We start from the raw sequence: 22,480 nt of genomic DNA, 5'->3' as shown, positions 1-22,480 counted from the left end.
ACCATCGTTCAGTGCGACTTTTGTTGAAAATTTACATGATTCAATTAATAAAATTATGGTACGTTTCCCAACCGAGTGTAGCAATTTCTTGAACATGTGTGCTGATTTCAATCTCTCGCAAGTTGTAACCCAGCCAACCCGAGTTACGCCCACATCATCAAGTGTCTTGGAACTTGTATTGAGCACCTCCCCACACCTTGTCAGTCCCATAACTTACTTAACAGGTTTAAGCGATCATTCTTTGCTTCACTTCACATTGAACATTCCTGTTCCTAATCAAGATAACAACTATAAATGTATTAGAGATTATAAGAAGGCGGACTTTGTTGCTATTAATCGATAGCTATGTCTGTTTCTGGATAAGTTCCTACAAGGGTCTGATGAGAGATCTATAAATATGAACTGGAATTTATTTATAAATGAAGTGGCTTCACTCACAAATAAGTTCATACCATTGAGAACCATCAGATCGAACCGTAAATCACCGTGGTTTAACCAGTCACTGAAAAGGTTGTCAAACAAGAAAAAACGCTTGTTTCGTTCCGCGAAATCATCCAATTCCCAGTCTCGTTGGGACACGTACCGATGTGCAGCTACTAATTACAAAGTAGCAATAAAAGAAGCGAAATACTCATTTTTTAGTCACACTTTACCTTCCATGCTCATACATAACCCTAAACAATTCTGGAATGTTGTAAACAAGACTGACAAGCATGTTATAACACTTAGATGTACTGATGGTACAGTAGTTCCTAGCGGTCAATGCGCTAGCATTCTCAACGCGGTGTTTGTTTCAGCGTTTTCTAGTAATCTAAATGCTACTTACCCTGCCTGTCACACTTACGAGTTTTTTCCAATGGACCCAGTTCTTATTGACACTGTTGGTATTGCGAGAATAATAGAAAAACTGAAGATGTCGTCATCCTCTGGTATCGATAATATCAACTCTAAATTTTTGCTTAATAGTAAGATGTATAGCTCTATAATCCTGAGTAAACTGTTTCAGCACTCTCTTGATACAGGTAGTATACCAGGGCCCGTTTGCTCGAACAGCTAACCGCGGCTAAAGTTAGCCGCAGTACCTAGGAGAGGGATTTTTTAGTCACGTGACTGGCTCGGTAGGGATACGGGGAGCTACGCATTGCCCCGTCGCGTCGTTCGACAAAATGGCTGCGGCGTACGCAGTTTCCGCGGTCGCGATCGCATTGGTGTTTGTCTTCAGAGCGATGATTTAGGTTCCGTGTTCTAAGTTAAGAGTGTACAAGTATCCTACGTGCGCCTTAAAGAAACTGACATTTCGAGGGGACTGCGACTGAAGTCCACGGCAGCAGCCCGTCGACAAACAGTGGCTCAGAGTCACCGATTTGTAGAAGTACAGTGGCCCGGAGTCGCCGACTGTCGAAGCTTCGCATCGGCTTCATTGAAGCACGGCAAGAATCATGCATCGCAGCGCCGAAATGTGGGATGCGTTCCAAGGAACACGATAGCCGAGTACGACAAGCGTTTTACGGTGAGCACCAAAACATTTCGCGATAGGGTTGTGATGAGGCCAGCCTCATACTCACGTTATGTTGAGCGCTGTGAAACTAACTTCAAGCAGGAGCAGGATCAGAATACGTTTATTGAAAGGAAGCATTACGGAGAGTTGCCTTTTGAGTAGCGATTGCGGTTTATTGAAAGTAGTCACGCCGGGAAAATTTCTGTTCAGGGTGTCCATTTTGTACAAAATCCTCGTATTCTGCTTACAGTGCGACTGCAGCTGCAGCATCAACCGTTCTGCAGATAAACGGCGGACAGAGGCTCAACGGTCCAATGGATTTTAGCAGTGATGAGTAGCAGAACTTTCTCTGGGTTTAGTGAAATGCTACGTTGTCCATAAAAGACCAGTGACCTGCCGATCGTTCAATTCACTCGCCCTCCAAGAAAGCCGGTACATGCAGTTTTCCCGAATCAACTCCGTTGTGCCGTCTGCGAAAGTTGTAGAACCGAGAAATAAACAATACTGAAGTTGTTGGAAATGCACTTGTTTGTTATTTCGCGTTGCTTCTGAAAAAATATTTTACGGTTAGCAGGAATAATGTTGCAATTGTGTAGATAAACAAACCAAGGTAGCAGACGATCATGCTCCTTCTGCAAACGAAAATGAACCGAGCGACTACCTCAAAGGGGACCGCGCCGCTGCGTCAAAAGAATTGGACCCTAGATGAAAAATTGGAATTAGTCCTGGAAGTTGAGGCTCGAAAATACCAAATCCTGGGAAAATTCGGCCCTACCGTGACTACTAAAACCAAAAGACGCGCCTGGGACCAAGTCGCCAATTCCATGACCCGCCGCCACCAAGTTCCGCGTTCAGTGAAACAGCTTCAAGAAGCATGGAGAAAATTACTTAAAAAGTGCCGAACTTTGTACAGATTGTACAAAGAACATGACCAACGGACAGGTAAGTTCCAATATTTGCGCTACAAAAACAGAAAAAAGGGCGATATTTGTAAAATCTTTATTGGAAACTTTGGGTGCACTGTACAAATTTATTAGAGAGTGATATATTAGCCCCTCAAATTTTTGGGGCAAATATCTCAACCGAAGACCCCATTCAATGCGCGACAACTAACATCTCGCTCAATATCATGAGAGGGCAAGCCCAAAGATTAATTAGCTCTTACTCGCACAAGTTTCAACACAGTGGCACTAACACAGAAATAGCCCCAAAGCACCTTGGATCCTGTTCCATGCAGTGGGCCTGCGTAATTTCTCAAAATTAATGTCCAAATTTTGCTTGCCAAAAACATTGTCTTTAGCACTGTAAACAATGTAGACACTATTGTTCAACTAAACACAGAAGAAAAATGTATGTAGGCAAGTAGCGTGGGAACAAGGGCAGGGGGGCTTCAGACCCCCTTCCCCTTCCCCCCCCCCCCCTTGAAATTTCAGACAGCTGCGGTAAACAATGCTGCAAAAGGGGGCGGGGTTAAGCTCAGAGGCTCCGTCGCCCCTCCACGTTTCAAACACTTCCGACGCAACCGATTCAGGCACAGAGTGGGCCAGGCTAGCCGGTAGCTGGCAACAGTGAGTTTGCTGTCAAACAAAAAAAAAAAAGAAATAAATTGTCCAACATCACATATTACCCGAGACCGGATAATAGGAACCTGAGGGTGAAAAAAAAAACGAAGGTAAGAAAACAATCTTATCATTATTGGCAATTACATGTTTACGCGTTTTCTGTTCATTCGCACATTGATACTATGTTGAATAATGAACACCCTGTCTCCCCTCCCCCACCTCTAATTGTGCTTACATCCTAGAAAACAAAATAAGTGTACTTCAATTCATAGGTGCTGGTCCCAACCCCCATCAGCTGACACCACTTGTCGAGACTGTTTTAAATGTGATCGGGGACGATTCCCCGACGATCTGTGGGATTGACGTCATCATCGGTGACACCGAAAAGTAGGTAACACTTTATAGGCCATGCTGTGTATGCTATGCTCCTGTTGATACTTTATACATTACAATACTAAAGTTGTAGGTATGAGCACGTGGCTTCGTCAATCACCTTACTTGTGCTAATTGAATGGCCCACCCTTACGCCTACAAGTTTGATATCGTTGCACACTGTATGTAGACTGTGACAATGGAGGCGATAGTACAGTGGAAGCTCTGCACCCAGTTACAGCTTACTAGCCCTGACAGCACAAGGATGCACAAGCAGCAGAAGAGAATGAGCACGCGCTGAAGGTGCATTCTTTTTCTGTTCTGCTCGTCACATTATGAGTACTTCCACAAGATGATAGTTATGAAACTGATGATAGGGATGTTCTGCTGTCACTGATGATAGGTATGAAACTGAGCAGAGACACAAGGCATATCAAAAGTCACCAATTGTTGGCATGCTCCTAGAAAACATTGATGAGCATAGGGAACAGTTTGGATTGTCATAAAAGAATATATTGGTTTTCCATCTCAAAGTAGACATGTCAGTTGCATAACACTACTGCTGCGTGCCCTTACATAGAGACCAACTTCATGAAGCAAAACGACAATATTAGGAGCACGAGTCAAAACCTGTCCAGTAGAGAACAGAACACAGCACAAGGACACCACCTTCACATATTTAGCCATTTCTGCACTGCTGAAAAAGTGCCAATGAAACCATTTATTAGGGTAAATGCAGTAAAACTCACAGTTTGAAACTATTTGTACCACAAAATTACAAAGAAATATTTACATCATAATCAACAAAGCTATGGTAGTCTTTCTCTCAAGTTGAGATCACCTATTTTCTTCAAAGTCAGGTCACTCAATACCCAAATTTTTCCACTGTCAGTGGAAATGTTTTTGCATGATCTTCGTACATGCCTGCTAACGTAGCAAAAATCCATTCTTTTTTGGTAACGCTTATGAGATTAAGTTGAGAATGCACCAATGACTTATTCGATGCTGATCTGTGCCAACAAAATCTGAAAAAGTATCAATGTCCCAGTTAGCCGGACAGTGCTTGGGTACACAATAATCACATATGACGGCTGGTGTGAGTGTGCCACATCTACTTGTTTTAAATCTTGTACAAATGTCTATGTGGCGACTCTACCAACCGCCAATGAAACAAAGTTGCGGGGTTAGGCACTCCAGTCTGTTGTACCACCAACATATGTGGTAAAATTATGACAAGTGTTACTGTCACATCTGGATTAAGGTTGCCGCACGTTGCACTCAGTTCTCCCACATATATATGTACCCTGATCCAGGGTGACGTCAAAAATGTCATGCACTGCAGCCCTCATGCATCACTTGGAGAGATAGAGGACGGAGAGAATCATGTCACGGAGGACGTACGTGCACGAGTATGGTGTCTAGTCACAATCCTTTGCTTCAATGCTCTGAGCAGCTCTCTGGAGCTGTAGCCCTTGCAGTTTGCTAAGTTATGCTGAAATTTACAAGTTCACTCCTGCCCAACAATAGCCCTCTGTGAGCTGCCATTTTTCTCACTGCGCATGCTCGGAACACGTCCCGAGCATTAACTTTATGCAGGACAATATTGTACCTCGGGCTGCCATCCACAGCCAGTCAGTGACCTGGGTTTTTAAGTTTGCTGATAATCGTTGTAAAGGCTTATGCGTTAAAGGGATACCTCAACGAAATTAAAAATATACCCGTCGTGTTCAAAAATAGGTTGAATATGATCCACTGTATCCCTAAATGACAATCGCACGTTTGTATTTTGAACCTGGTGGCTATAGTTTTCCTTACAAACGGCCCACCCTGACAAGCGCTCGGAGAACAGCCAGCGGAGAGCATGTGACACCCAACGCAATCGTGACGTAGTTCGTCTCGGGACGAGCAAAGCTGCGACGAGGCTGACGTCGAGAGGATGGCCTAGTCGTTCCAGCCACCAAAGCGGCTGCTTTTGTACGAATTTTGAGTGAAGGGTTAATCTTTTATAATCTTGTAGGGGGACAATAGCAACTTCTGGGACATACAAAAAGGATTCTTTGGAAGAGGAGAGTTCCTCCTTCCCCTCTTCTATTGTGGTAGCCGGAGGCGAGACAGTTACCGTCACTAGCTGTCAAGGTTCTTAGACTGGCATTACAAACGAGGCGTTAGCGACATCCACCTGGTGCTCTTTGCCAATCGCTTAATTCGTTTTAAAATTCCTTTTCGTGACTTTTTTAACAAGATATTGTTGTGTTCGATGTGATACTGCTCCTTCGAACACATATAGACCAAAAAATGAAACCCGAAATTTTGTTGTAGTATCCCTTTAACCTCAAACAATTTCCTGGTCATGCGTGTCACTACAGCAGCTGCACGGGAAGGGTGACGACGCCGCCACCCTCGTCATCTGGCAGCAGTACAGTTGAAGACGACGCAGCACAGAGAACACTGGCCTCTCCTGTTGTGCAGCACAACCAGCGCTGGACCCGTGAGGCTGCACAGCAGTACCAGAGAAGGGCCGAGCGACAGCAGGATCTGGAGCATGAGAATATACTCCTTGAGAGAAAGTACACAAATGGGGCCATACAGGCTGCAAACGCAACCCTCGCTGCAGCAGATGCTGCACGGAGTTTCTATGCTATAGGGGAGGAAGTGCTCAGGGAGCAAAGAGAACTCATTAGACTTGAAACCACCCGAGCACAGCTGCAAATTGAACTGATAAAAAGACAATTAGGACAAGATTAACTCATGTAATGAGCTACTTGCATTGTTTGTCGCTGTGTTGTATACATATTTTGCGTTTTTTCTGACCTACATACTTGGTTGCACGATTATAACGCTCACATTTTTTTTGCCAAAATGGGTGCCTAAAATTAGAGGCACTTACAATTGAAACCAAAACTCAAAAGAAAAACGCAAGGCAGCTAGCCCAATCGCCTTTGTGACCGTTTGTTTACATTAGATATTTTGGTATCCGTATCGCGCGTTCTTTCGCCTTTATGTCATCACACTGACGGGAAACGATAACCACGGAGCGACACTGCGTAGCCTCGCAATCCCAGCGACCCAATGAGCTCGCGAAGTGTTGTATGAAAAAAAAAAAGTGAAGGCCGTTTACAACTCTGTAACGCCGAATTAGAGCGCAGCTCTTGAGGAGGAGTAGGGAAGGGTACTGAGGGGGAGGGGGGTCACGTGACCTCGGCGGGGGGGGGGGGGGGTCACGTGACCCCGCAGAGAAATTTTTCCGCTAGGTTTAGCGGACAAATTTTTCCGCTAGATTTAGCGGGGAATTTTTTCCGCTAGATTTAGCGGGGAATTTTTTCCGCTAGATTTAGCGGGGAAATTTTTTCACTAGATTTAGCGGAGAAATTTTTCCGCTAGATTTAGCAGAGAAATTTACCCATCATGCACCGGCGGTTACGACGACGGCGACGGCGACGCCGCTCAAGCCGGAAACGAGCGCCTAAGAGCTGCACTTATGGGTGTTCAAAGTGCATTACTTTACCTGCGCGGTAGAATCGGCAGCAATTAAATTTTTCGATATCTGGGAGCTAAAATTGCCTGCATGTAAGTATCGGGGCCACGTTAGAATCGTGCAAACATGGTATGTTTGACACTTCATTTATTTTATGCATGCTATCTACAAGGGAAGCTTGCACACAATCTTTTCCATGTCGTTGACTATCCCTACACTAGACCAGCGTGGTTGTTCTGATCGCAATATTTTACGCTGTGGTTAAGTAAGCAACAGAATATCATACTGGCAGTATGGCACCCAGGCTTTCGACGCCCCAAAGGTGGCACATAATTTACATGGATACCTAAAATAAAAATATGGGTTAAGCTCAAAGGCAGATGTATAATTCCTTCTTTCCTATATCCCTTCACATGTTTCCCTTTCATAACGCGGCTCCCCGTCACAGCTCAAGAGAGGAGGTCGCCAAGACGATTAGCCTCCCGGCAGAAGACCAAGGTCGAGTTTCTGTGTTTTAAGAAAATGTTCGAGTCATCGATGAGTGGACCACAGACACTTTCTGACTTGCATCTGCAAATATTCCTTCTGCTTTTAAGATAAAGGCTTTTTCTGCCTGGATATGCTCCTGCGACCTATGGACTGTGTGCTGCTTATGTACGAAAAAGTTCATACTAAGAATATCCCGAAACTCAGGAACAGAAAAAGGGATCAAACACAACACTACATCATTTTGTTGCGTGTGTCACCTTTTGGGGCCCCGGGTCTTCAACTCTTATTACTTTGAATCGTCACCACTTACCTTGTTCTTTAAGTATTTATTTATTTATTTATTTATTTTATTTAAAGAGTACCTTCATCGCCTCGAGGGCATTATTGTAGGAGGGGTGGGAAATAACACACATACATAAAAACACAAAGTGATCACTTGTCCGCACGGAATAGATATACAACCGAGAAAAAAATACACTGTTATCCAACACAACAGTTTTTTGGAGCTGAAATCTACTTGCTGCTTGTACGTAGGCTCGCGATAATTCGAACTCGGATATTTCGTACTTCCAGTTATTTCAAACAGGTTTAAAAATTTTGGTTGTCCCGCTAAGCTTTTTTATGTATTTATAAGCCACTTAATTCGAATGGCGTTTTCGCTTAATTCATAGTTTTTTGCTCTCGCGGCCCTGTTGAGTGCGCTTCTTTCCGAGCACCGCTGCACCGCAGAGAAGCAATACCTGCGGAGCTTGCTTTTGCGAGTGTTGCTTCTCCGCAGTGCACCAGTGCTCGGAAAGAAGCGCAGTCAACGGGGCCGCGAGAACAAAAAACTATGAATTAGCGAAAACGGCACACATGAACGGAAAACGGCGTTCAAATTATGTGCTTCAAGACTAGCAATGATGACCAAGACGACAACGAGGACGAGGCACAGCTCACTGGCATCATGATTTCTGGCCTTGAAACACGTAATGTGAACGCCGTGCAGGCGAACTATATTAGTCTTGACGACGATGTGTGTGTTTGTCATGATGACTCATTAGAGGACATAGTACGGAAAGTAATGCCAGCACAGTGCAGCAGTGACAGTGAAGATGACGATGAAGAAATGGATGACCCACTACGAACTGTCACAGCCGCAGAGGCCTTTGAGCACATCGCTCAGCTCCGGAAGTTTCTGTCTGCAAAGGAAAAGTCCCGTAAAGAGCTGCTTGCGTTGGCTGGCATTGGAAATTTTGTTTTGAGATCTCATGTGCTGACTAAACAGTCCACAATTGACGACTTTTTTGCCGGATGAATAAACTTAGTCACAGTTCTTTCACAAATGTGTTATGCCTGTACTTGCTTATAGTTATGCATTAACTATAAGCAAGCTATTGTGCTATGTAGAGGAAACTGGCCAAAATCTGCTTTGTATATATCGCTATCCATGTAACAAATCATAATGTTCTCTAGTATCATATATATCCAACTAAAATATGTGACTTTCTGGAGTTTGAATTAATGAGAGTGTAGTATGTACAATAAAGCTCCTCTCTGGACAATGCCCTACTAAAAATAAATGTTTTGCAAATGATGTTACCATGCCAGCCAGGATGAAGAAAATATGAACTAACCCTAGGAGGTTTGTGAAAAATAAGAGAAAAGCTTTGCGGGTTGGAAAAACCTGTGAAAGGTGTTATGACTCAACACTCAGAAGCGTACACTATGTAAATCCTATGAGCTAGTAACCATGAGTATGCAGTGAAAAATGAACATTCTATGGGGTAGTATATATAATTTGTACTGATAGCTTTGAAATTGGTATCAAATGAACATTGTTTCACTATACTCTCCTATTCATGCTCCTGTACCCATTAAATAGTATCGGTTTGTAGATATTGAATGGGAAAATAACTGTCTTCTTCAGTTGCCTCATTATAAACTGTGCACACATAGTCTGTTATAGGGCTGACTTCAGCACTTCCCATAAAGCATCCGTCGGTGTGGGAAATGTATTACAAAAAATAATGACAGTATAAAAAGAGAGCTCCAGAGAGTGCGAAGAAGTGCACAAATTTGAAGAAGCATCCCTCGTGTCATTAGTTAGAAGTTTGAAAAGTGCATTGTTATGAACTCCGGAAATCAAATTCAAAATCTATTAGTTTAAGAGAGCCCGTGTGTGCCTATGCTTGTAGCTCTGCGAGAGTGCAGGAGTTGATGGGGAGGAGACCAAAGCAGTAACAAGCAGTTGAGCTGCAGCGTGCGATTGCAGGAGTGTTGGACATTGCACTGCACTCCCGTTTGACCAATAGCTTCGGCAGGGATTTTTTTCGAGCACACTCTTTCCAACGAGCTAATTATAAGTGCCTCAAATGACACATTTCGAGCTTTGTAACAATAATGCGGGAAGTAAGAAAATTTTTTTTCATTACTTATTTCGTCGCTCATGCTGCAATTTACACATACTGCTATGGAAGCAACAGGTATAAGGGGATGTCCATCAATCATTCTTTACATTTCTATCATCCAAATTTCGAAACTCTATGTGGGATATCTGCAAGCACTACCCGAATTGATCTGTGCAAGAGTGATATATGCATTGCTGGAATGTCATTGTCATGTTGATAACACACTTTCAGCATTGTCACATGTGTCACACTCCTTTATGGGTTATTTTGGGTAGAACTTATGATAATCTTACATCCAGTTAGATCATACAAAAAAAGCTTAAAATAAAATTAATCAATATCTCAAAGCTGTTGGCTTCTTGCTAACTGTGCAGCACGGTTGAGCCCCTAACTGTTGCAGTTTCCAAAAATACAATTGATGTTTAAGTAGCAAAGCAATAAATATTATTTCAAGCAATTATTTGATCTAGTTAGACAACTGTCTGACATAATTTTCTTATAATTATCTGCAAAGCCTGATAAACAAAAGGTGAAAGCAATAGCCACGATCATAACAAAGCATCTTGCATTAGAAATGGACAGCCAGAAGATACCTATCCAGACACTTACACTTAGCCGAAGAAATGGTTGACAATAAAGTCTCGGGCCTCGTTGCTCTCAGCACGGTTGGCTGCTACGGGCTCAACGGGAACCTCAGCGGGGATGGCGGCCACGGGTGTCCTGCAGGGGTACCTCTTGGCCAGGTTGTGGAGGGCACAGCACGCGACAATGATGTCGCAGCACCGTTCTGGAGCCATTCGGAGCTCAGCGTGAAGGCAATGGAACCTCCGCTTGAGTTGGCCGATTGTCCTGTACAGAGCGCATGGATCAAAACCACATGTTATTCCTTCCCAGAAACCCAATAGCAAAATCGGACAACAGCGTGGAACGCAAATACTCAAGAGGATGACACGCAACAAGGACAAATTTACAGCTGAATTCGAATCGCAAATTGGCTGCCGTGCCCGATATCACACCTCCTAATTTTTCCAGCCCAAGCTCCAGCCCATTGCTCCAGGATATCGAAAGCTGGGCATTATGCATACCATTTTATTTTCCTTCCGAATTATTTTTACACTGCGTTCACATCCGGGGTCACCTGAGGTTAGCCTGTGCAATGTATTTTATAGAAAGCAACAAGCAAAGTGCAGCTTTATTCAAGCGCTATTCTCAAAGGGTTTCGTGGATATGCTTCCAACCAAACACCTGCATATGCACAGGCCAATATGTTAGAATTTTTTGCTACCTGATTGCTGCCAACGCTGTAAGAATTAACTTGTAACCAAGCTTTATACTGCAACAAATACAGTACCATCAAAATTTCATTCTACATGTTACTTGTGAGACAGAGTGAAAAGAGAAAGAGAGCCAGACTCTTGTCTTGTTGAGCCTTTTCCCTTCCACTCTCCAGGAATAGATGTTCGTGGTAGCGCAACCCATCTACTTTTGTCATTGATCAATAAGAATCCGTCTTGTAAGTCTGGGAGATGTAAAACGTAAAGCACTTGATATAACGCCTTATCCAAGTACTCCTACCCTTTGATTGTGCCGCTAGTGTTCCTATTAGTTAGTGGTCCACGCACCGCCATTTCTGACTCAAGTGGAAGCTCCTGGACGCATGCAGCCAAAGTTTTGGTAGAGGGTCTTATGGCGCTTTCACAACGGAATCCCAAGCAAGATTTGCCTGAACATTTGAGATTGCAGCGACTCATCATCAGTCGTGAATGACGTGTAAGATGGTGTCTAGAGACTATTTGTGGAAACTTGTTATTGCATGCTCAACTTCAACATTGTCCAAAATGATGCCTTGGCACTACTCTTAAATCCATCGATGAGAGCAGAATAGGTCATGCTAGGCATGTACTCTTGGCCAATCGGTCAAGACGGTCAGCAACACACAATTGTTTGCGACTTACACCGATGTGCCGCTATTTTTGGATCACACGCATCTTAGCACGCACGAGCTTAGCTGTACTTGTGCACTCAATATGAGTACATACATATCTAGCACGTTTAGTTAGTTTTCATTAAACAGCCCGAAACTGACATTTCAAAAAGTAGACATATGAAAGTGCCAAGGCACAGTGTTACTTCCACTGCTGTGTCTAGGAAAAAAATTCCATTGTCATTAATGCTTCTTTTTGTCCAATTAACAAAATATCAACTTCTGTCCGGGTCTTGCGTAGCACTGGCACCTGAGGTGAGTTTAGTGCTTTTCCCCATTATTGCCAGTCCTGGGGACCTAAGACATAACTGAGTTTCTGCATTTTCAGTCTCAAGCGATAAAACCCAATAAAGTGTGGTGAGGTAAGTTTCGAAAGTTTGATTTTAAACCTAAATGGTCAGTACTTTAGACCATTACAGGTGCATGTGACCGAGTAAACAGAGTATAGAAGCATGTGACCGAGTAGTCAACTATCTTATCTCCGTGCTTTCAAACTATTCTGTTGGAAGCACACTTTAGGAAGTATTTGGGTTTGTCATCGATGCAATTTGCGTTCCTTTGTCCATCAAGTTTGCTGTGGTCGTCTAGAGGGCGGATTTGGAGCGTTTTCATTGTTTGTCAAGCCATTTGGTCTTACTTTTGTTCTGGGAGGAATGGAATGTCATTCTGTTCCTATTGTAGGGAGCATAAGAAAAAAACCAAAGCTGTTTAAACAGCCTCTCTCAAGGTGCTATCTGGTTAGAGGAAAGCAGCTTTAATAGTCCTCCACATGTGAAGAACAAAGAAGCGTGCCAAGAATTACGTTTGCAAATTTTGCGATTAAGAATTTGTCGTCACAGCACATGTATAACCAAGGTTACGTTTGCCATGTCCGCAAGTGTTGCCGCTTGACGAATAACTCAGATATGAACCTAATCTACTGCATTCTCGACAAACCTGCTTGAAAAAAAACGTAACTGGTCAATAGATATCGACCGGAAAAAGGCAGTAAGCTTTCGACTAAAAATATTCATCGATAAAAACTGAAAATTTCATACTCACAATAACAACCGAAAAAAGTATGCCGATTCCAGAAAAATAAAAACTGAAACCGCAGAACCCTAGGCAGCTATTATAAGTTGTATTGATTCGTAATCTCAGGATACTACTTTCATCTTGCTTACATAAAACCACGGTACCTTATGCTTCGTTAGATTAATATAAAAATTTGTATGAATATTTTTATGCCATAAAGAATAGCAACAGACGTAAGGAGCATGCACGTGTTGCACATATTACGTCAAGACAGCTAGTCGTCTCGAAATGTCTTGCATGAATATCTCTGTGCCCTTCACAATATATGGCCTAGATTTACCGTTCAACAATGCTTCTTGTCGTCGTGTGTGCCGTATTGTATGCGACCTCGGCTGCTGATGACGGCGACAGGAATGGCGTCATCAGCCAAGGTTGACAGGAGTAGCCGCTGTCACCAAGCAGCAGGCCGTCGTACTCTCCACTGGCCAGCTTGACTGCCAAGGTGCTCTCCGTGAAGATCCGAGAGTCGTGGGTGCTTCCAGGCCACCTTGCAACCACGTTGCGAATCCGAGAAGAGGCGTCAACGACCACCTGTACGTTGATGGAATGGTATCCATGGCGGTTGACGTACGCCTCCTCGTGCACATGGGGTGCCTGGATCCGGACATGGGTACCGTCAACAGCACCCACGACCAAAGGAAAGCCGGCCATGTCGTAGAACTTGTGCTGCAAGGCTGCCCCCTCCGCAGCGTCAGGCCATCTGCGTCGTTGATCCCCTCAGCAATTAAACCACATATAGTAAACTTACAGCTACAATGCTTATGAATACCTTTTTAATGAGGAATGCTAAGGACTTTGGCTGTGCCCTTCAAGTTTGTGGTAGCAGTAAAGTGCCTCAGTAGCACCTGTTCAATAGTGAAGTTTGCATGTTTTCATAGGATCCCTTTTTATTTTTGTTCAGTTACCAAGACCTATAAAGTGACTGTGATTCGGTGCAAGTCCTTACCAAAAGTGCAAACGGGTCGCTTTCTGAGGTTTCTCAGAAAAATGGCGTGCCCGGGCCCTTTCCAATCGGGCAAGTAGGACGCTTACGGCCGTAATCATTTTTTTTTCTATTGAAAAGGGGGGGGGTGGGGGGGGAGGAGGGAGGGCTAGTTACTAGTAGGTAGAATATTACTGCCATAAAAAGGCAACCTACAAAACATCCCTATCACCAGCAATTCAGATATATTTTTAGTGTATTTACTTTACTTCAATACGGCTGGCAAACTACAATTAAAAGGAAAAAAAAAGGACCCTTACCGTATGAAGTCTTGTGCTCGACGAGCCAGCGCTACGGTGACTTGCCTCACAGCCCGTGAAGCACTTGACACATGCACGCGGATGTAGTCGCCTGCAGTGATCAGAAAGTTCCCAGTTGCGTAGAACTGCAAGGCGATGATCACTTGCTGCTCCGCAGAGAGGGCGCGGCTACGACGTGTACGGCGCTCCAAGTCCGGACGCAGTGTGTCGGCGAGAAACATTATGCCCGCTCTTCCAAATCGGAACCGTTGCTGCAGCCCATCCTCGTCGAAATCCTCAAAGGGGTTCAGGCGGTCCCGCAGCACACGCTGTCGCCTCATCATTGCCGCTGCGTACTGCGCGTCCGTGCGGTCTCTTCTGTGTCGGCGATTCCTTGCGTTGGACATTCTGCCCGGTAGCAAAGTCGGAAATCGGTCCGCAAATCTTATCAGTCAGTCCGTGGCCGGTCGGAGGGTTTGTCGGTGGGTCGGTCGGTCGAAGGGCAGAATACAGACAGGAAAACTCAGATGATAACCGAAAACGAGAAACGCGCGTTGCGTGCAACGAGGCGAAACTGGTTGTATAAACAAACGCCGTGCACGCGACACGGCACACACGGCGTTGCCAGACTTGGAAGCGACGGTCGACGCACTTGCTTTTTGCAAAACACGACAACAGAAAACTGCAAAGCACTTTGACTAGGTGTCTTGTCTACGCTTCCACACTTCGAAAGAAAGAATTTCGATGCAAAAAAGAAACTATCCTTTTTCTTTTCAATTGAGCAAACGTTTCTTGCAAGTTACAACTAGATTTAGCCGAAAACGGTTCCCATAAAGCAAACGTTGTATCATAAAAAAATAACGATTTATTTTTTTCAGCACAAGGTGGCGCAGGCTCCAGCCCAATAATAAAGGACGGATTTGTTTTATGTCCAGCCATTAAAGTTTCGTAGTAGGTACAACGTAGGTACAACTAGGTACTTTCGGTACCTACTAGGGACTTTGGCCAACGCTAACCGCGGTTAGCTCTTCGAGCAAACGGGCCCAGAGGATTGGAAGATCGGGAAGGTGATTCCTTTGCACAAATCAGGTGAAAAGCATTGTACAAATAATTTTCGACCCGTGTCACTTACCAGCATTCCCTGTAAAATCATGGAACATATCATTTACTCCCATCTTGCAAACTACTTAGAGTCCAATTCTTTTTTCAATTCATCCCAGCATGGGTTTCGTAAGTCATTTTCATGTGAAACTCAGCTTTTGTGTTTCACACATGATCTACATTTCATTCTTGACCGTGGATCTCTGGCTGACTGCATATTCCTCGATTTTTCAAAGGCATTCGATAAAGTATCTCACGAACTTCTCTTTCTCAAGCTGACTAAACTAAATTTAGACATTAACGTTATTGCATGGTTGGGCTCCTTCCTCACTAACCGGTCCCAATTTGTGACGGCTAATAATATCAATTCTGATTTATCTCCAGTTGGCTCAGGTGTGCCCCAAGGCTCGGTTCTGGGGCCCTTACTTTTTCTCATTTATATTAACGACCTGCCCACTAATATATGTTCATCCGTCAGTCTCTTTGCCGATGACTGCGTCATTTATCGCGAAATTAACAGTGATTCTGACATCTCACTTCTTCAGTCAGATATTAACAGTGTTTCTGAGTGGTGTGATTTGTGGAACATGAAACTAAACATTAGTAAGTGTAAATCTATGCTTGTTTCCCGTCTTGATACTCCTTGTGCTTCTTATCGTCTAAATAATCTCTCTTTCGAAACCGTATCATCGTATAAATATCTGGGTGTGCATATATCTGCTAATCTGTCCTGGTCGTGTCACGTTGAATATATTGTAAATAACGCCAACCGCATGCTTGGATATCTCCGAAGAAATTTGTGTCTTGCTCCCAGCTCATTAAAATTACTTTTATATAAAACATTAGTTCGTACTAAATTGGAATATGCAGCTTCGGTTTGGGATCCTGGTCAAGAATCACTTATCTCCGAATTAGAAGCGATTCAGAACCGTGCATCTCGTTTTATCCTTTCAAATTATCATCGTACATCCAGTGTGACCGCAATGAAGTCTAGCCTATCATTACCTCTCCTTTCACAACGTAGAAAAATGTTCCGTCTGTGCTTGTTTCATAAAATATATCATAATAATCCGATTCTAAAAGAAAGGCTACTAACAACACCTCATTACGTTTCAGCACGCATCGATCACCGTCATAAAGTCGCCATTCCTTCTTGTCGTACTAAGCATTTTTATGAGTCTTTTATTCCGAGTGCCTCAACAATGTGGAATCACCTTCCCGGAGCCACTGCCGAAATCCCCGATATCGAGTGTTTTAAAACTGCCGTTTCCAATATTTTTTTGTAAAGAGCCATAACTACTGTATAATATTTTCTGTTGTACGCTGTATGTTATGTTGTACTTTTAATACCCACTCCCCTCTGTAACGCCTCTGGCCCTGAGGGTAAATAAATAAATAAATAAATAAATAAATATGTTGTCCGCTTTGCTAGGGCAAAGGAAACAGCACCACCCTGAAATCGTTGTTTTGATAAATGAATTCAACGAGCGCTAGTTAGAATAAACGCAATATTAGTGTTAATATTACACTTTATATGAGTGCATAAAAAAACACCACAAGGCTTAGCGAACCAAAAATGAAAAAGTAATGTTTAAAAAAATCATGTACTTCGTGAGGGAAAGGAAACTGGACAGGCTTGTCTATACTGTAATATTTATTTGCATCCGGGGTAAAGTGGTAATTAGTTTTTAAGTGTTTTACTTTCAATGTTTTTGATTTCGTACTACTGTTTTGTACCTTGGTAATTTGCTGGTGCTTCTTATGGCTTTGCAAATACGAGGTATATGCATCGTTTTTATATTCCTTGAATGTGGCTGGGTGGTCGCTGTGTGCACATTGTAACGCTGCAGAAACCTTGTCAAGGCAGAAGTTATGGCTTCTTTTTTCTGCCGCCTACAGTAGGGTCTGATGTAAGAAACAAATATTGATTGATAGATTCATTATTGTTCATCTTTTTAATTTTTTTTTTATTTTTATTTAAGAATACTGTCAGCCTTCACTTGAAGGCTATTACAGGAGAGGTAACAACAATATATATTCAGTCATATCAAAAATTTGAACTCTATACATATGTACGTAATAGAAGAGGACTGTTATACAATTTTTAATTGAAGACAACGTGAACCATATCGCCACACTTTGTAAAAAGAAGTGAAATAGAAAAAAAAGAAAAACGCCCTTTTTATTTATTGCTGGGTAAATATATTTTCTAAAGAAGACTCGAATTGGACATATTTGCAGAATTAATGACATAATCTGGAAGTTGGTTCCAGTCTTCAATTGTTTGCACAAAGAATGAATATTTAAAAACGTCTATCCTACTATTATACGGTTGGATTGTTTTATTGTGATTTAATCTGCGCGATCGTTTATGTGTTTCATTTAAATATAGTTCAGGTTCAATGTTTAAGTGATTGTTATACAACGCAAATAAGAACTTTAGCCGCGCTATTCTCCGTATAGTTTCTAATGATTGAAGTCCACACTGGCTAAGCATTTCAGTCACAGAGTCTGTTCGTTTGTATTTATTAAGAATGAAACGTGCAGCCTGCCTTTGAATTTTTTCTAGTCTATTGATGTCTACTTTTTTGTTTGGACTCCATACAATGCTGGCGTACTCTAAAATAGAACGGATCATTGTCTTATAAGCTGTGATTTTGGCATTACTAGTTGCATGTTTTAACTTTCGTTTAAGAAAGCACAAAATTCGATAGGCAGAGGAGTAGACATTATCTATATGGGTGCGCCATTGCAAATCGTGTGAGATCACCACACCAAGGTACTTAAAACTGTTTACAACACTCAAATTAACATTGCCTATATTATAACAAAATTTCAAAACGCTTTTTTTGTTCGTTATATGGATATATGTCGACATACGAAAATTTATTTCCATTTGCCAGTCCTCACACCATTGCCTTAGATTTTCCAGGTTCCTATGGAGAGCTAATTGATCATTAGTATTGTTTATGACAGAGTAAAGAAGGCAATCATCTGCAAAAAGTTTTAGTTTGACTGGTTCTGCAATATGCGTAGCTATATCATTTATATATATCAAAAACAATAATGGTCCTAAGACTGAGCCCTGCGGGACTCCTGAAGTTACAGATAGAGGTGGAGATATGTTTCCATTTATCTCAACTTTTTGACTCCGATTTGACAGGTATGCTTCTATCCAGTTAACGATTTTATCACACAACCCTATCTTTTTTAATTTTAATAATAATTTTTTGTGAGGTATGCGGTCGAATGCTTTTGAAAAGTCTATACAAATTACATCGATCTGTTCCTTATTATTTACAGATAAAGAAAAATCATGAAACGTTTCAACAAGCTGCGTTACAATTGACAAACCATTTCGAAAGCCATGCTGATGAGAGTATAACGTATTTCGCTCCTCTAAAAAAGTAAATATATATTTTGAAATGACGTGCTCCATCACTTTACAGCAAACGCTGGTCAATGAAATAGACCGGTAGTTTTCTATCGTAAAGCGGCTTCCTGCTTTAAGCACAGGGACGACACGTGCGGATAACCAATCTTGCGGGAGTGACTCCGTTTGTAATGATTTGTCGAAGATAATTTTTAAATAAAAAGATAGCCACTCTGCATATCGCTTTAGGAATTCATTCGGTATTTTATCCGGGCCTGTTGATTTTTTTGTATCCAGTGACAATAGCTTAGCAAATATTCCGGACTGGCTTATCTCTATTTCTGGCGTACTCCTTTCAATATCAGAATGAAAGGCCTCATCGAGATTTTGTACCTCGTGGGCTGAAAAGACTGATTGGAAAAACACGTTAAACCGATCTGCCATTTCTGCACTGTCAGTAATGACCACATCGTTTTCAACAATCTGCTCGATCATTTCCCTCTTTCCTTTTAAGAAACGCCAAAATTTTTGAGGGGCAGTTTTTATAAAGTTGTGAAGAGTCACTGAAAAGAATCTCTCTCTGGCTTGTTTGAGTGATGTTTTTAATTTAATTTTTAGAGCATTTATATGTTCTTTAAAACCTTTTCTGTGCCTTTTGATTTGACGTTTTAGGTGGATAACTTCACGCGTTATCCAGGGATTTGTGCGATATGTCTTTTTAGTTTTATTGGGAACAAAGGAAATAATGCAAAGGGAAGTAGTATTTTTAAAAAAATTCCACAGATCATCTACTGTACTTGTAATGCTTAGTTGGTCTAATGTTTCTAAGGATGTCTCTAAGTAATCTATAATACTTGTATCGTCTGCGCGAGTAAAGTCTTTAACAATTAGGGGCCTAGCAACCCTGCAATGACCCTGTCGTGGTAGTGGAATCGTAAACAAAATCATTTTATGGTCTGAAATTCCTTCTACAATTGAAATCTCGTAATCCGATATGTTTTCTGTAATAAAGACAAGGTCTAATGTTGACTGAGACTGGTCGGTGATTCTAGTGTATTCCTTGACTATTTGGGTAAGGTTGTGATTAAACGTTATGTCAATTATTTTTTTCTCCGTTAAGGATATCAATGCCACCAGCTGTCAAAAGAGCCCAATTTACATGGGGCAAATTAAAATCTCCAGTCATGATTACCTTGGTTGTATCATTTACATATTTGCACAAAAACTCATTCAAGCATTCCAAAAATTCAACTGGTGCGTTTGGCGTTCTATAAACCACTCCGAAAAGGAACGTTCGACTGTAATAAGTAATAATCTTGCTCTCGTCATAATAAAATACCGAAACATGTTTTACGAACTGATATTAGTGCTCTGTAAATACCAGCTAATATAATCGCGTCAATATCTTTACACACTACTTGAATTCAAATTGAGAGCCATATTTAATTTCTGCATTGGTGTGTTCTCAGGGGAAACTCTGTTGTCGGGACGAAGATGAAGATTTAAGGTGCTTATAAGAATAAAGCGTGCTTTATTCCATTATTCTAAATTTTTATTGTTATAAACATATACATTTTTTATCATTTGGAGTGCTGTGAACCATTAAATTGAATGGCACATTGCCGGTTTTGAAGGAATACCTGTGTATAATAAGATGCGTATAGGAGTTGAGTTTGCTTAGATCAAGATGCTGACTTTCATCTAAAATTAAATTGTTCTGACTGCATAATACATCGGTGTTAACTTCATGTTTTGGCACTCAATATAATAATAATCTGCCTGTATAAACCTTTTAAATGAAAGACCAAATTGTTGGATGATTATAATCATACTCCTTTGCAAATGCGAAGGTCCCCATGCGTGGACACAACATTCAACTAGTGCAGGTGTCTTGCAAAATTGTTTTAAAATGGAATTATCTGCATATAAGAGCAATACGTTATCTTACCGCAGCCTTCATGAGTACTTAAAAGTCAAAGACTCCGAACGTTGCACCATCGGGAGCCAGGCCGTGGTCGTTCGACGTCACGGTGTCTCTGACCTCCGTCTTCAAATTGTCGTGTCGCCGACCGTCATGGTCAGAGTGTTTTTCGCGCACCTCCGCACTGCTTAACATATCTGTGGTCGTCGGATTACCCTCTCGTGTTGTGTCTGCTCTTGTCCTCCTGTCGTTAGCTTGCGTCTTCTCGACATCGTGATTTACGTGGACGAAGCAGTCGTAGAGGATGTCAGGCGAAGCGAGCATTCGTATAGCGCTACTTTCGTTGTAGCCCTCAATCCCTACTGATTCTCAAGTCGGTGCCTCTCGATCCTAAAACAGAGCTTTCCTGTACACACTAAAAATTTCAACACCCATGTTCGTGTTAAAAGGGTGTTTTTCCGAGCTCACACCCTTTCTACACCATTTTTACATGATTTTTGAATATTCAAGGGTGTACGGAAAGGCCTACACCCTTCGTACATCCTTTTTACACCCTACGGCTACCGAAATCGTGTTAAGAGGGTGTTGCGGTGGTAAACCCATGATTTCCGAATCGTCGAACTCGGAAACCGCCGAATTGCAGACATACGCGCCGACAGCAGAAGTCAAGAAGCAGCCTGCTCAATTTAGAGGATTTCGTGAAGTTCAAGTAAGCACAATGGGCAGCTGACATCCAAGCCAAGCCAACGCTCAAGTTGTTTTCAAGCCAGATGAATGCCGGCGTTGTGTACAAGCTCCTTGGTTGTTTACGCGCAAGCGACCACGAAAATAGCATCGGTTACTCACGCACTTCTGCTCAGAATGGTGAGACCACATTGGTTCTATTATGATACATTCCGTCTCATCCTGAGATGTACTAAAGCGAAGGCTAGACGTGCGAGACGGTTCGAGCTCACAGCTTTACTGTGAGCCTGTACCGTAAAGGTCGGTTCCGACACTTGCGTTTGAGTGTGTTTGTCTGCGTTGCGTTTAGAACCGAAAACGAGTCACCGGCACATCTGTGCTTCGTATGAAGCGTGGATTCCAATTCAAGGAATCATCTTGGCACGCGATATAAGCAGCAGGGATGTCCTGGTTTCTCGCAGCCGCAACGCGGTCAAACGCAACTGTTTGAACCAGGCTTTACGTGGTTGTCCTGTGCTTGTCCCTCGCGCTTTATTCTTTCGATTTTAATACCCCTGTTACACGGGCACATTTAACTCCGGTTACGCTAAGCCACAGATAGCGCACAATACTTGCCGACAACATTCTGCGGCTATGCAGTCAAAGCTATGGGCGAACGTGCGCTTGAGCATCTTGAGCATCTATCGAAGCAGTGCGCGCGCGCCCTTCACTTCTTCTGAAATAGCTGTCAGAGAGAATAGTGTGGTATCTGTGGTGCCGCGCAACAGCAGTTAAGCTGAGTTAACCGCGGTTAAGTGTGCCCGTGTAACAGGGGTATTAGTATTCATTTTCAACTCGCTCGCTTTTACCAGTACTAGTAGATACTCAGGCTGCACGAGGGTTCGTGCAGTGCGACCATCTAGCGATGCTATGAGCTTGTGCTCGAGCCTTGGCTTTAATGCATCTTAGTGGGGAAGGCAATCATCGGGGATATATGACACACGATGATGCCAAGTCTGTTCACGGCGGACTCTCGTGCTGTTCTGATTGGAGGAGAAGGGGCGTGAAAAAAATTGACAAATGGAACATGGTTAGCGACAGCGCAAATATATGTTGGAAAAAGTTCAGAACGTTGAAGTGCAGCAGCCTGAAACTTTGGAGTTAAGCAATTAGAGAATCATTTGAAGACATCTTTAGAGGTTCAGCCTTCTCTCCCCCCACACCAACATCGAAGGCTGCTAGGGTATTGGTTCAGGCTAAGCCCTCTGTCTTTCAGTCAGCGAACTCGAGGCGTTCCACCTGACCTTGTTATTTCATAACAGATATGTTAGAAAATGGAATGCAGATTTTCTTTACA

General features: G+C 42.5%; 1 protein-coding gene across 1 annotated transcript; it reads right to left on the bottom strand.

The window, feature by feature from the left end:
- Positions 1-2,481: 2,481 nt before the first annotated feature.
- On the bottom strand, positions 2,482-15,098 carry LOC115308393 (putative nuclease HARBI1). Its single transcript, XM_040209945.3, has 4 exons — positions 14,087-15,098; positions 13,125-13,544; positions 10,396-10,635; positions 2,482-5,967 (listed from the first exon to the last, which is right to left on the bottom strand). The coding sequence occupies exons 1-3, from the start codon at positions 14,470-14,472 to the stop codon at positions 10,398-10,400; spliced, it is 1,044 nt and encodes a 347-aa protein (XP_040065879.1). The 5' UTR covers positions 14,473-15,098; the 3' UTR covers positions 2,482-5,967; positions 10,396-10,397.
- Between the last annotated feature and the right edge of the window lie 7,382 nt (positions 15,099-22,480).

The sequence above is a fragment of the Ixodes scapularis genome, unplaced genomic scaffold (genome assembly GCF_016920785.2).
Source record: "Ixodes scapularis isolate PalLabHiFi unplaced genomic scaffold, ASM1692078v2 PGA_scaffold11__112_contigs__length_91849675, whole genome shotgun sequence".
Classification (NCBI taxonomy): Eukaryota; Metazoa; Arthropoda; class Arachnida; order Ixodida; family Ixodidae; genus Ixodes; species Ixodes scapularis.
Note: the sequence above shows the minus strand (reverse complement) of the source record. Positions and strands in the feature narration are given on the sequence as shown.

Bases quoted from the DNA above. Each gene is read 5' to 3' on its own strand.
- LOC115308393 (XM_040209945.3), bottom strand. From the start codon at position 14,472: ATGTCCAACGCAAGGAATCGCCGACACAGAAGAGACCGCACGGACGCG. The intron at 13,545-14,086 runs GTAAGGGTCCTT...TCAACGACGCAG, and splicing joins CGAGCACAAGACTTCATACG to ATGGCCTGACGCTGCGGAGG. The intron at 10,636-13,124 runs GTAAATCTAGGC...CGCTCTGTACAG, and splicing joins ACAAGAAGCATTGTTGAACG to GACAATCGGCCAACTCAAGC.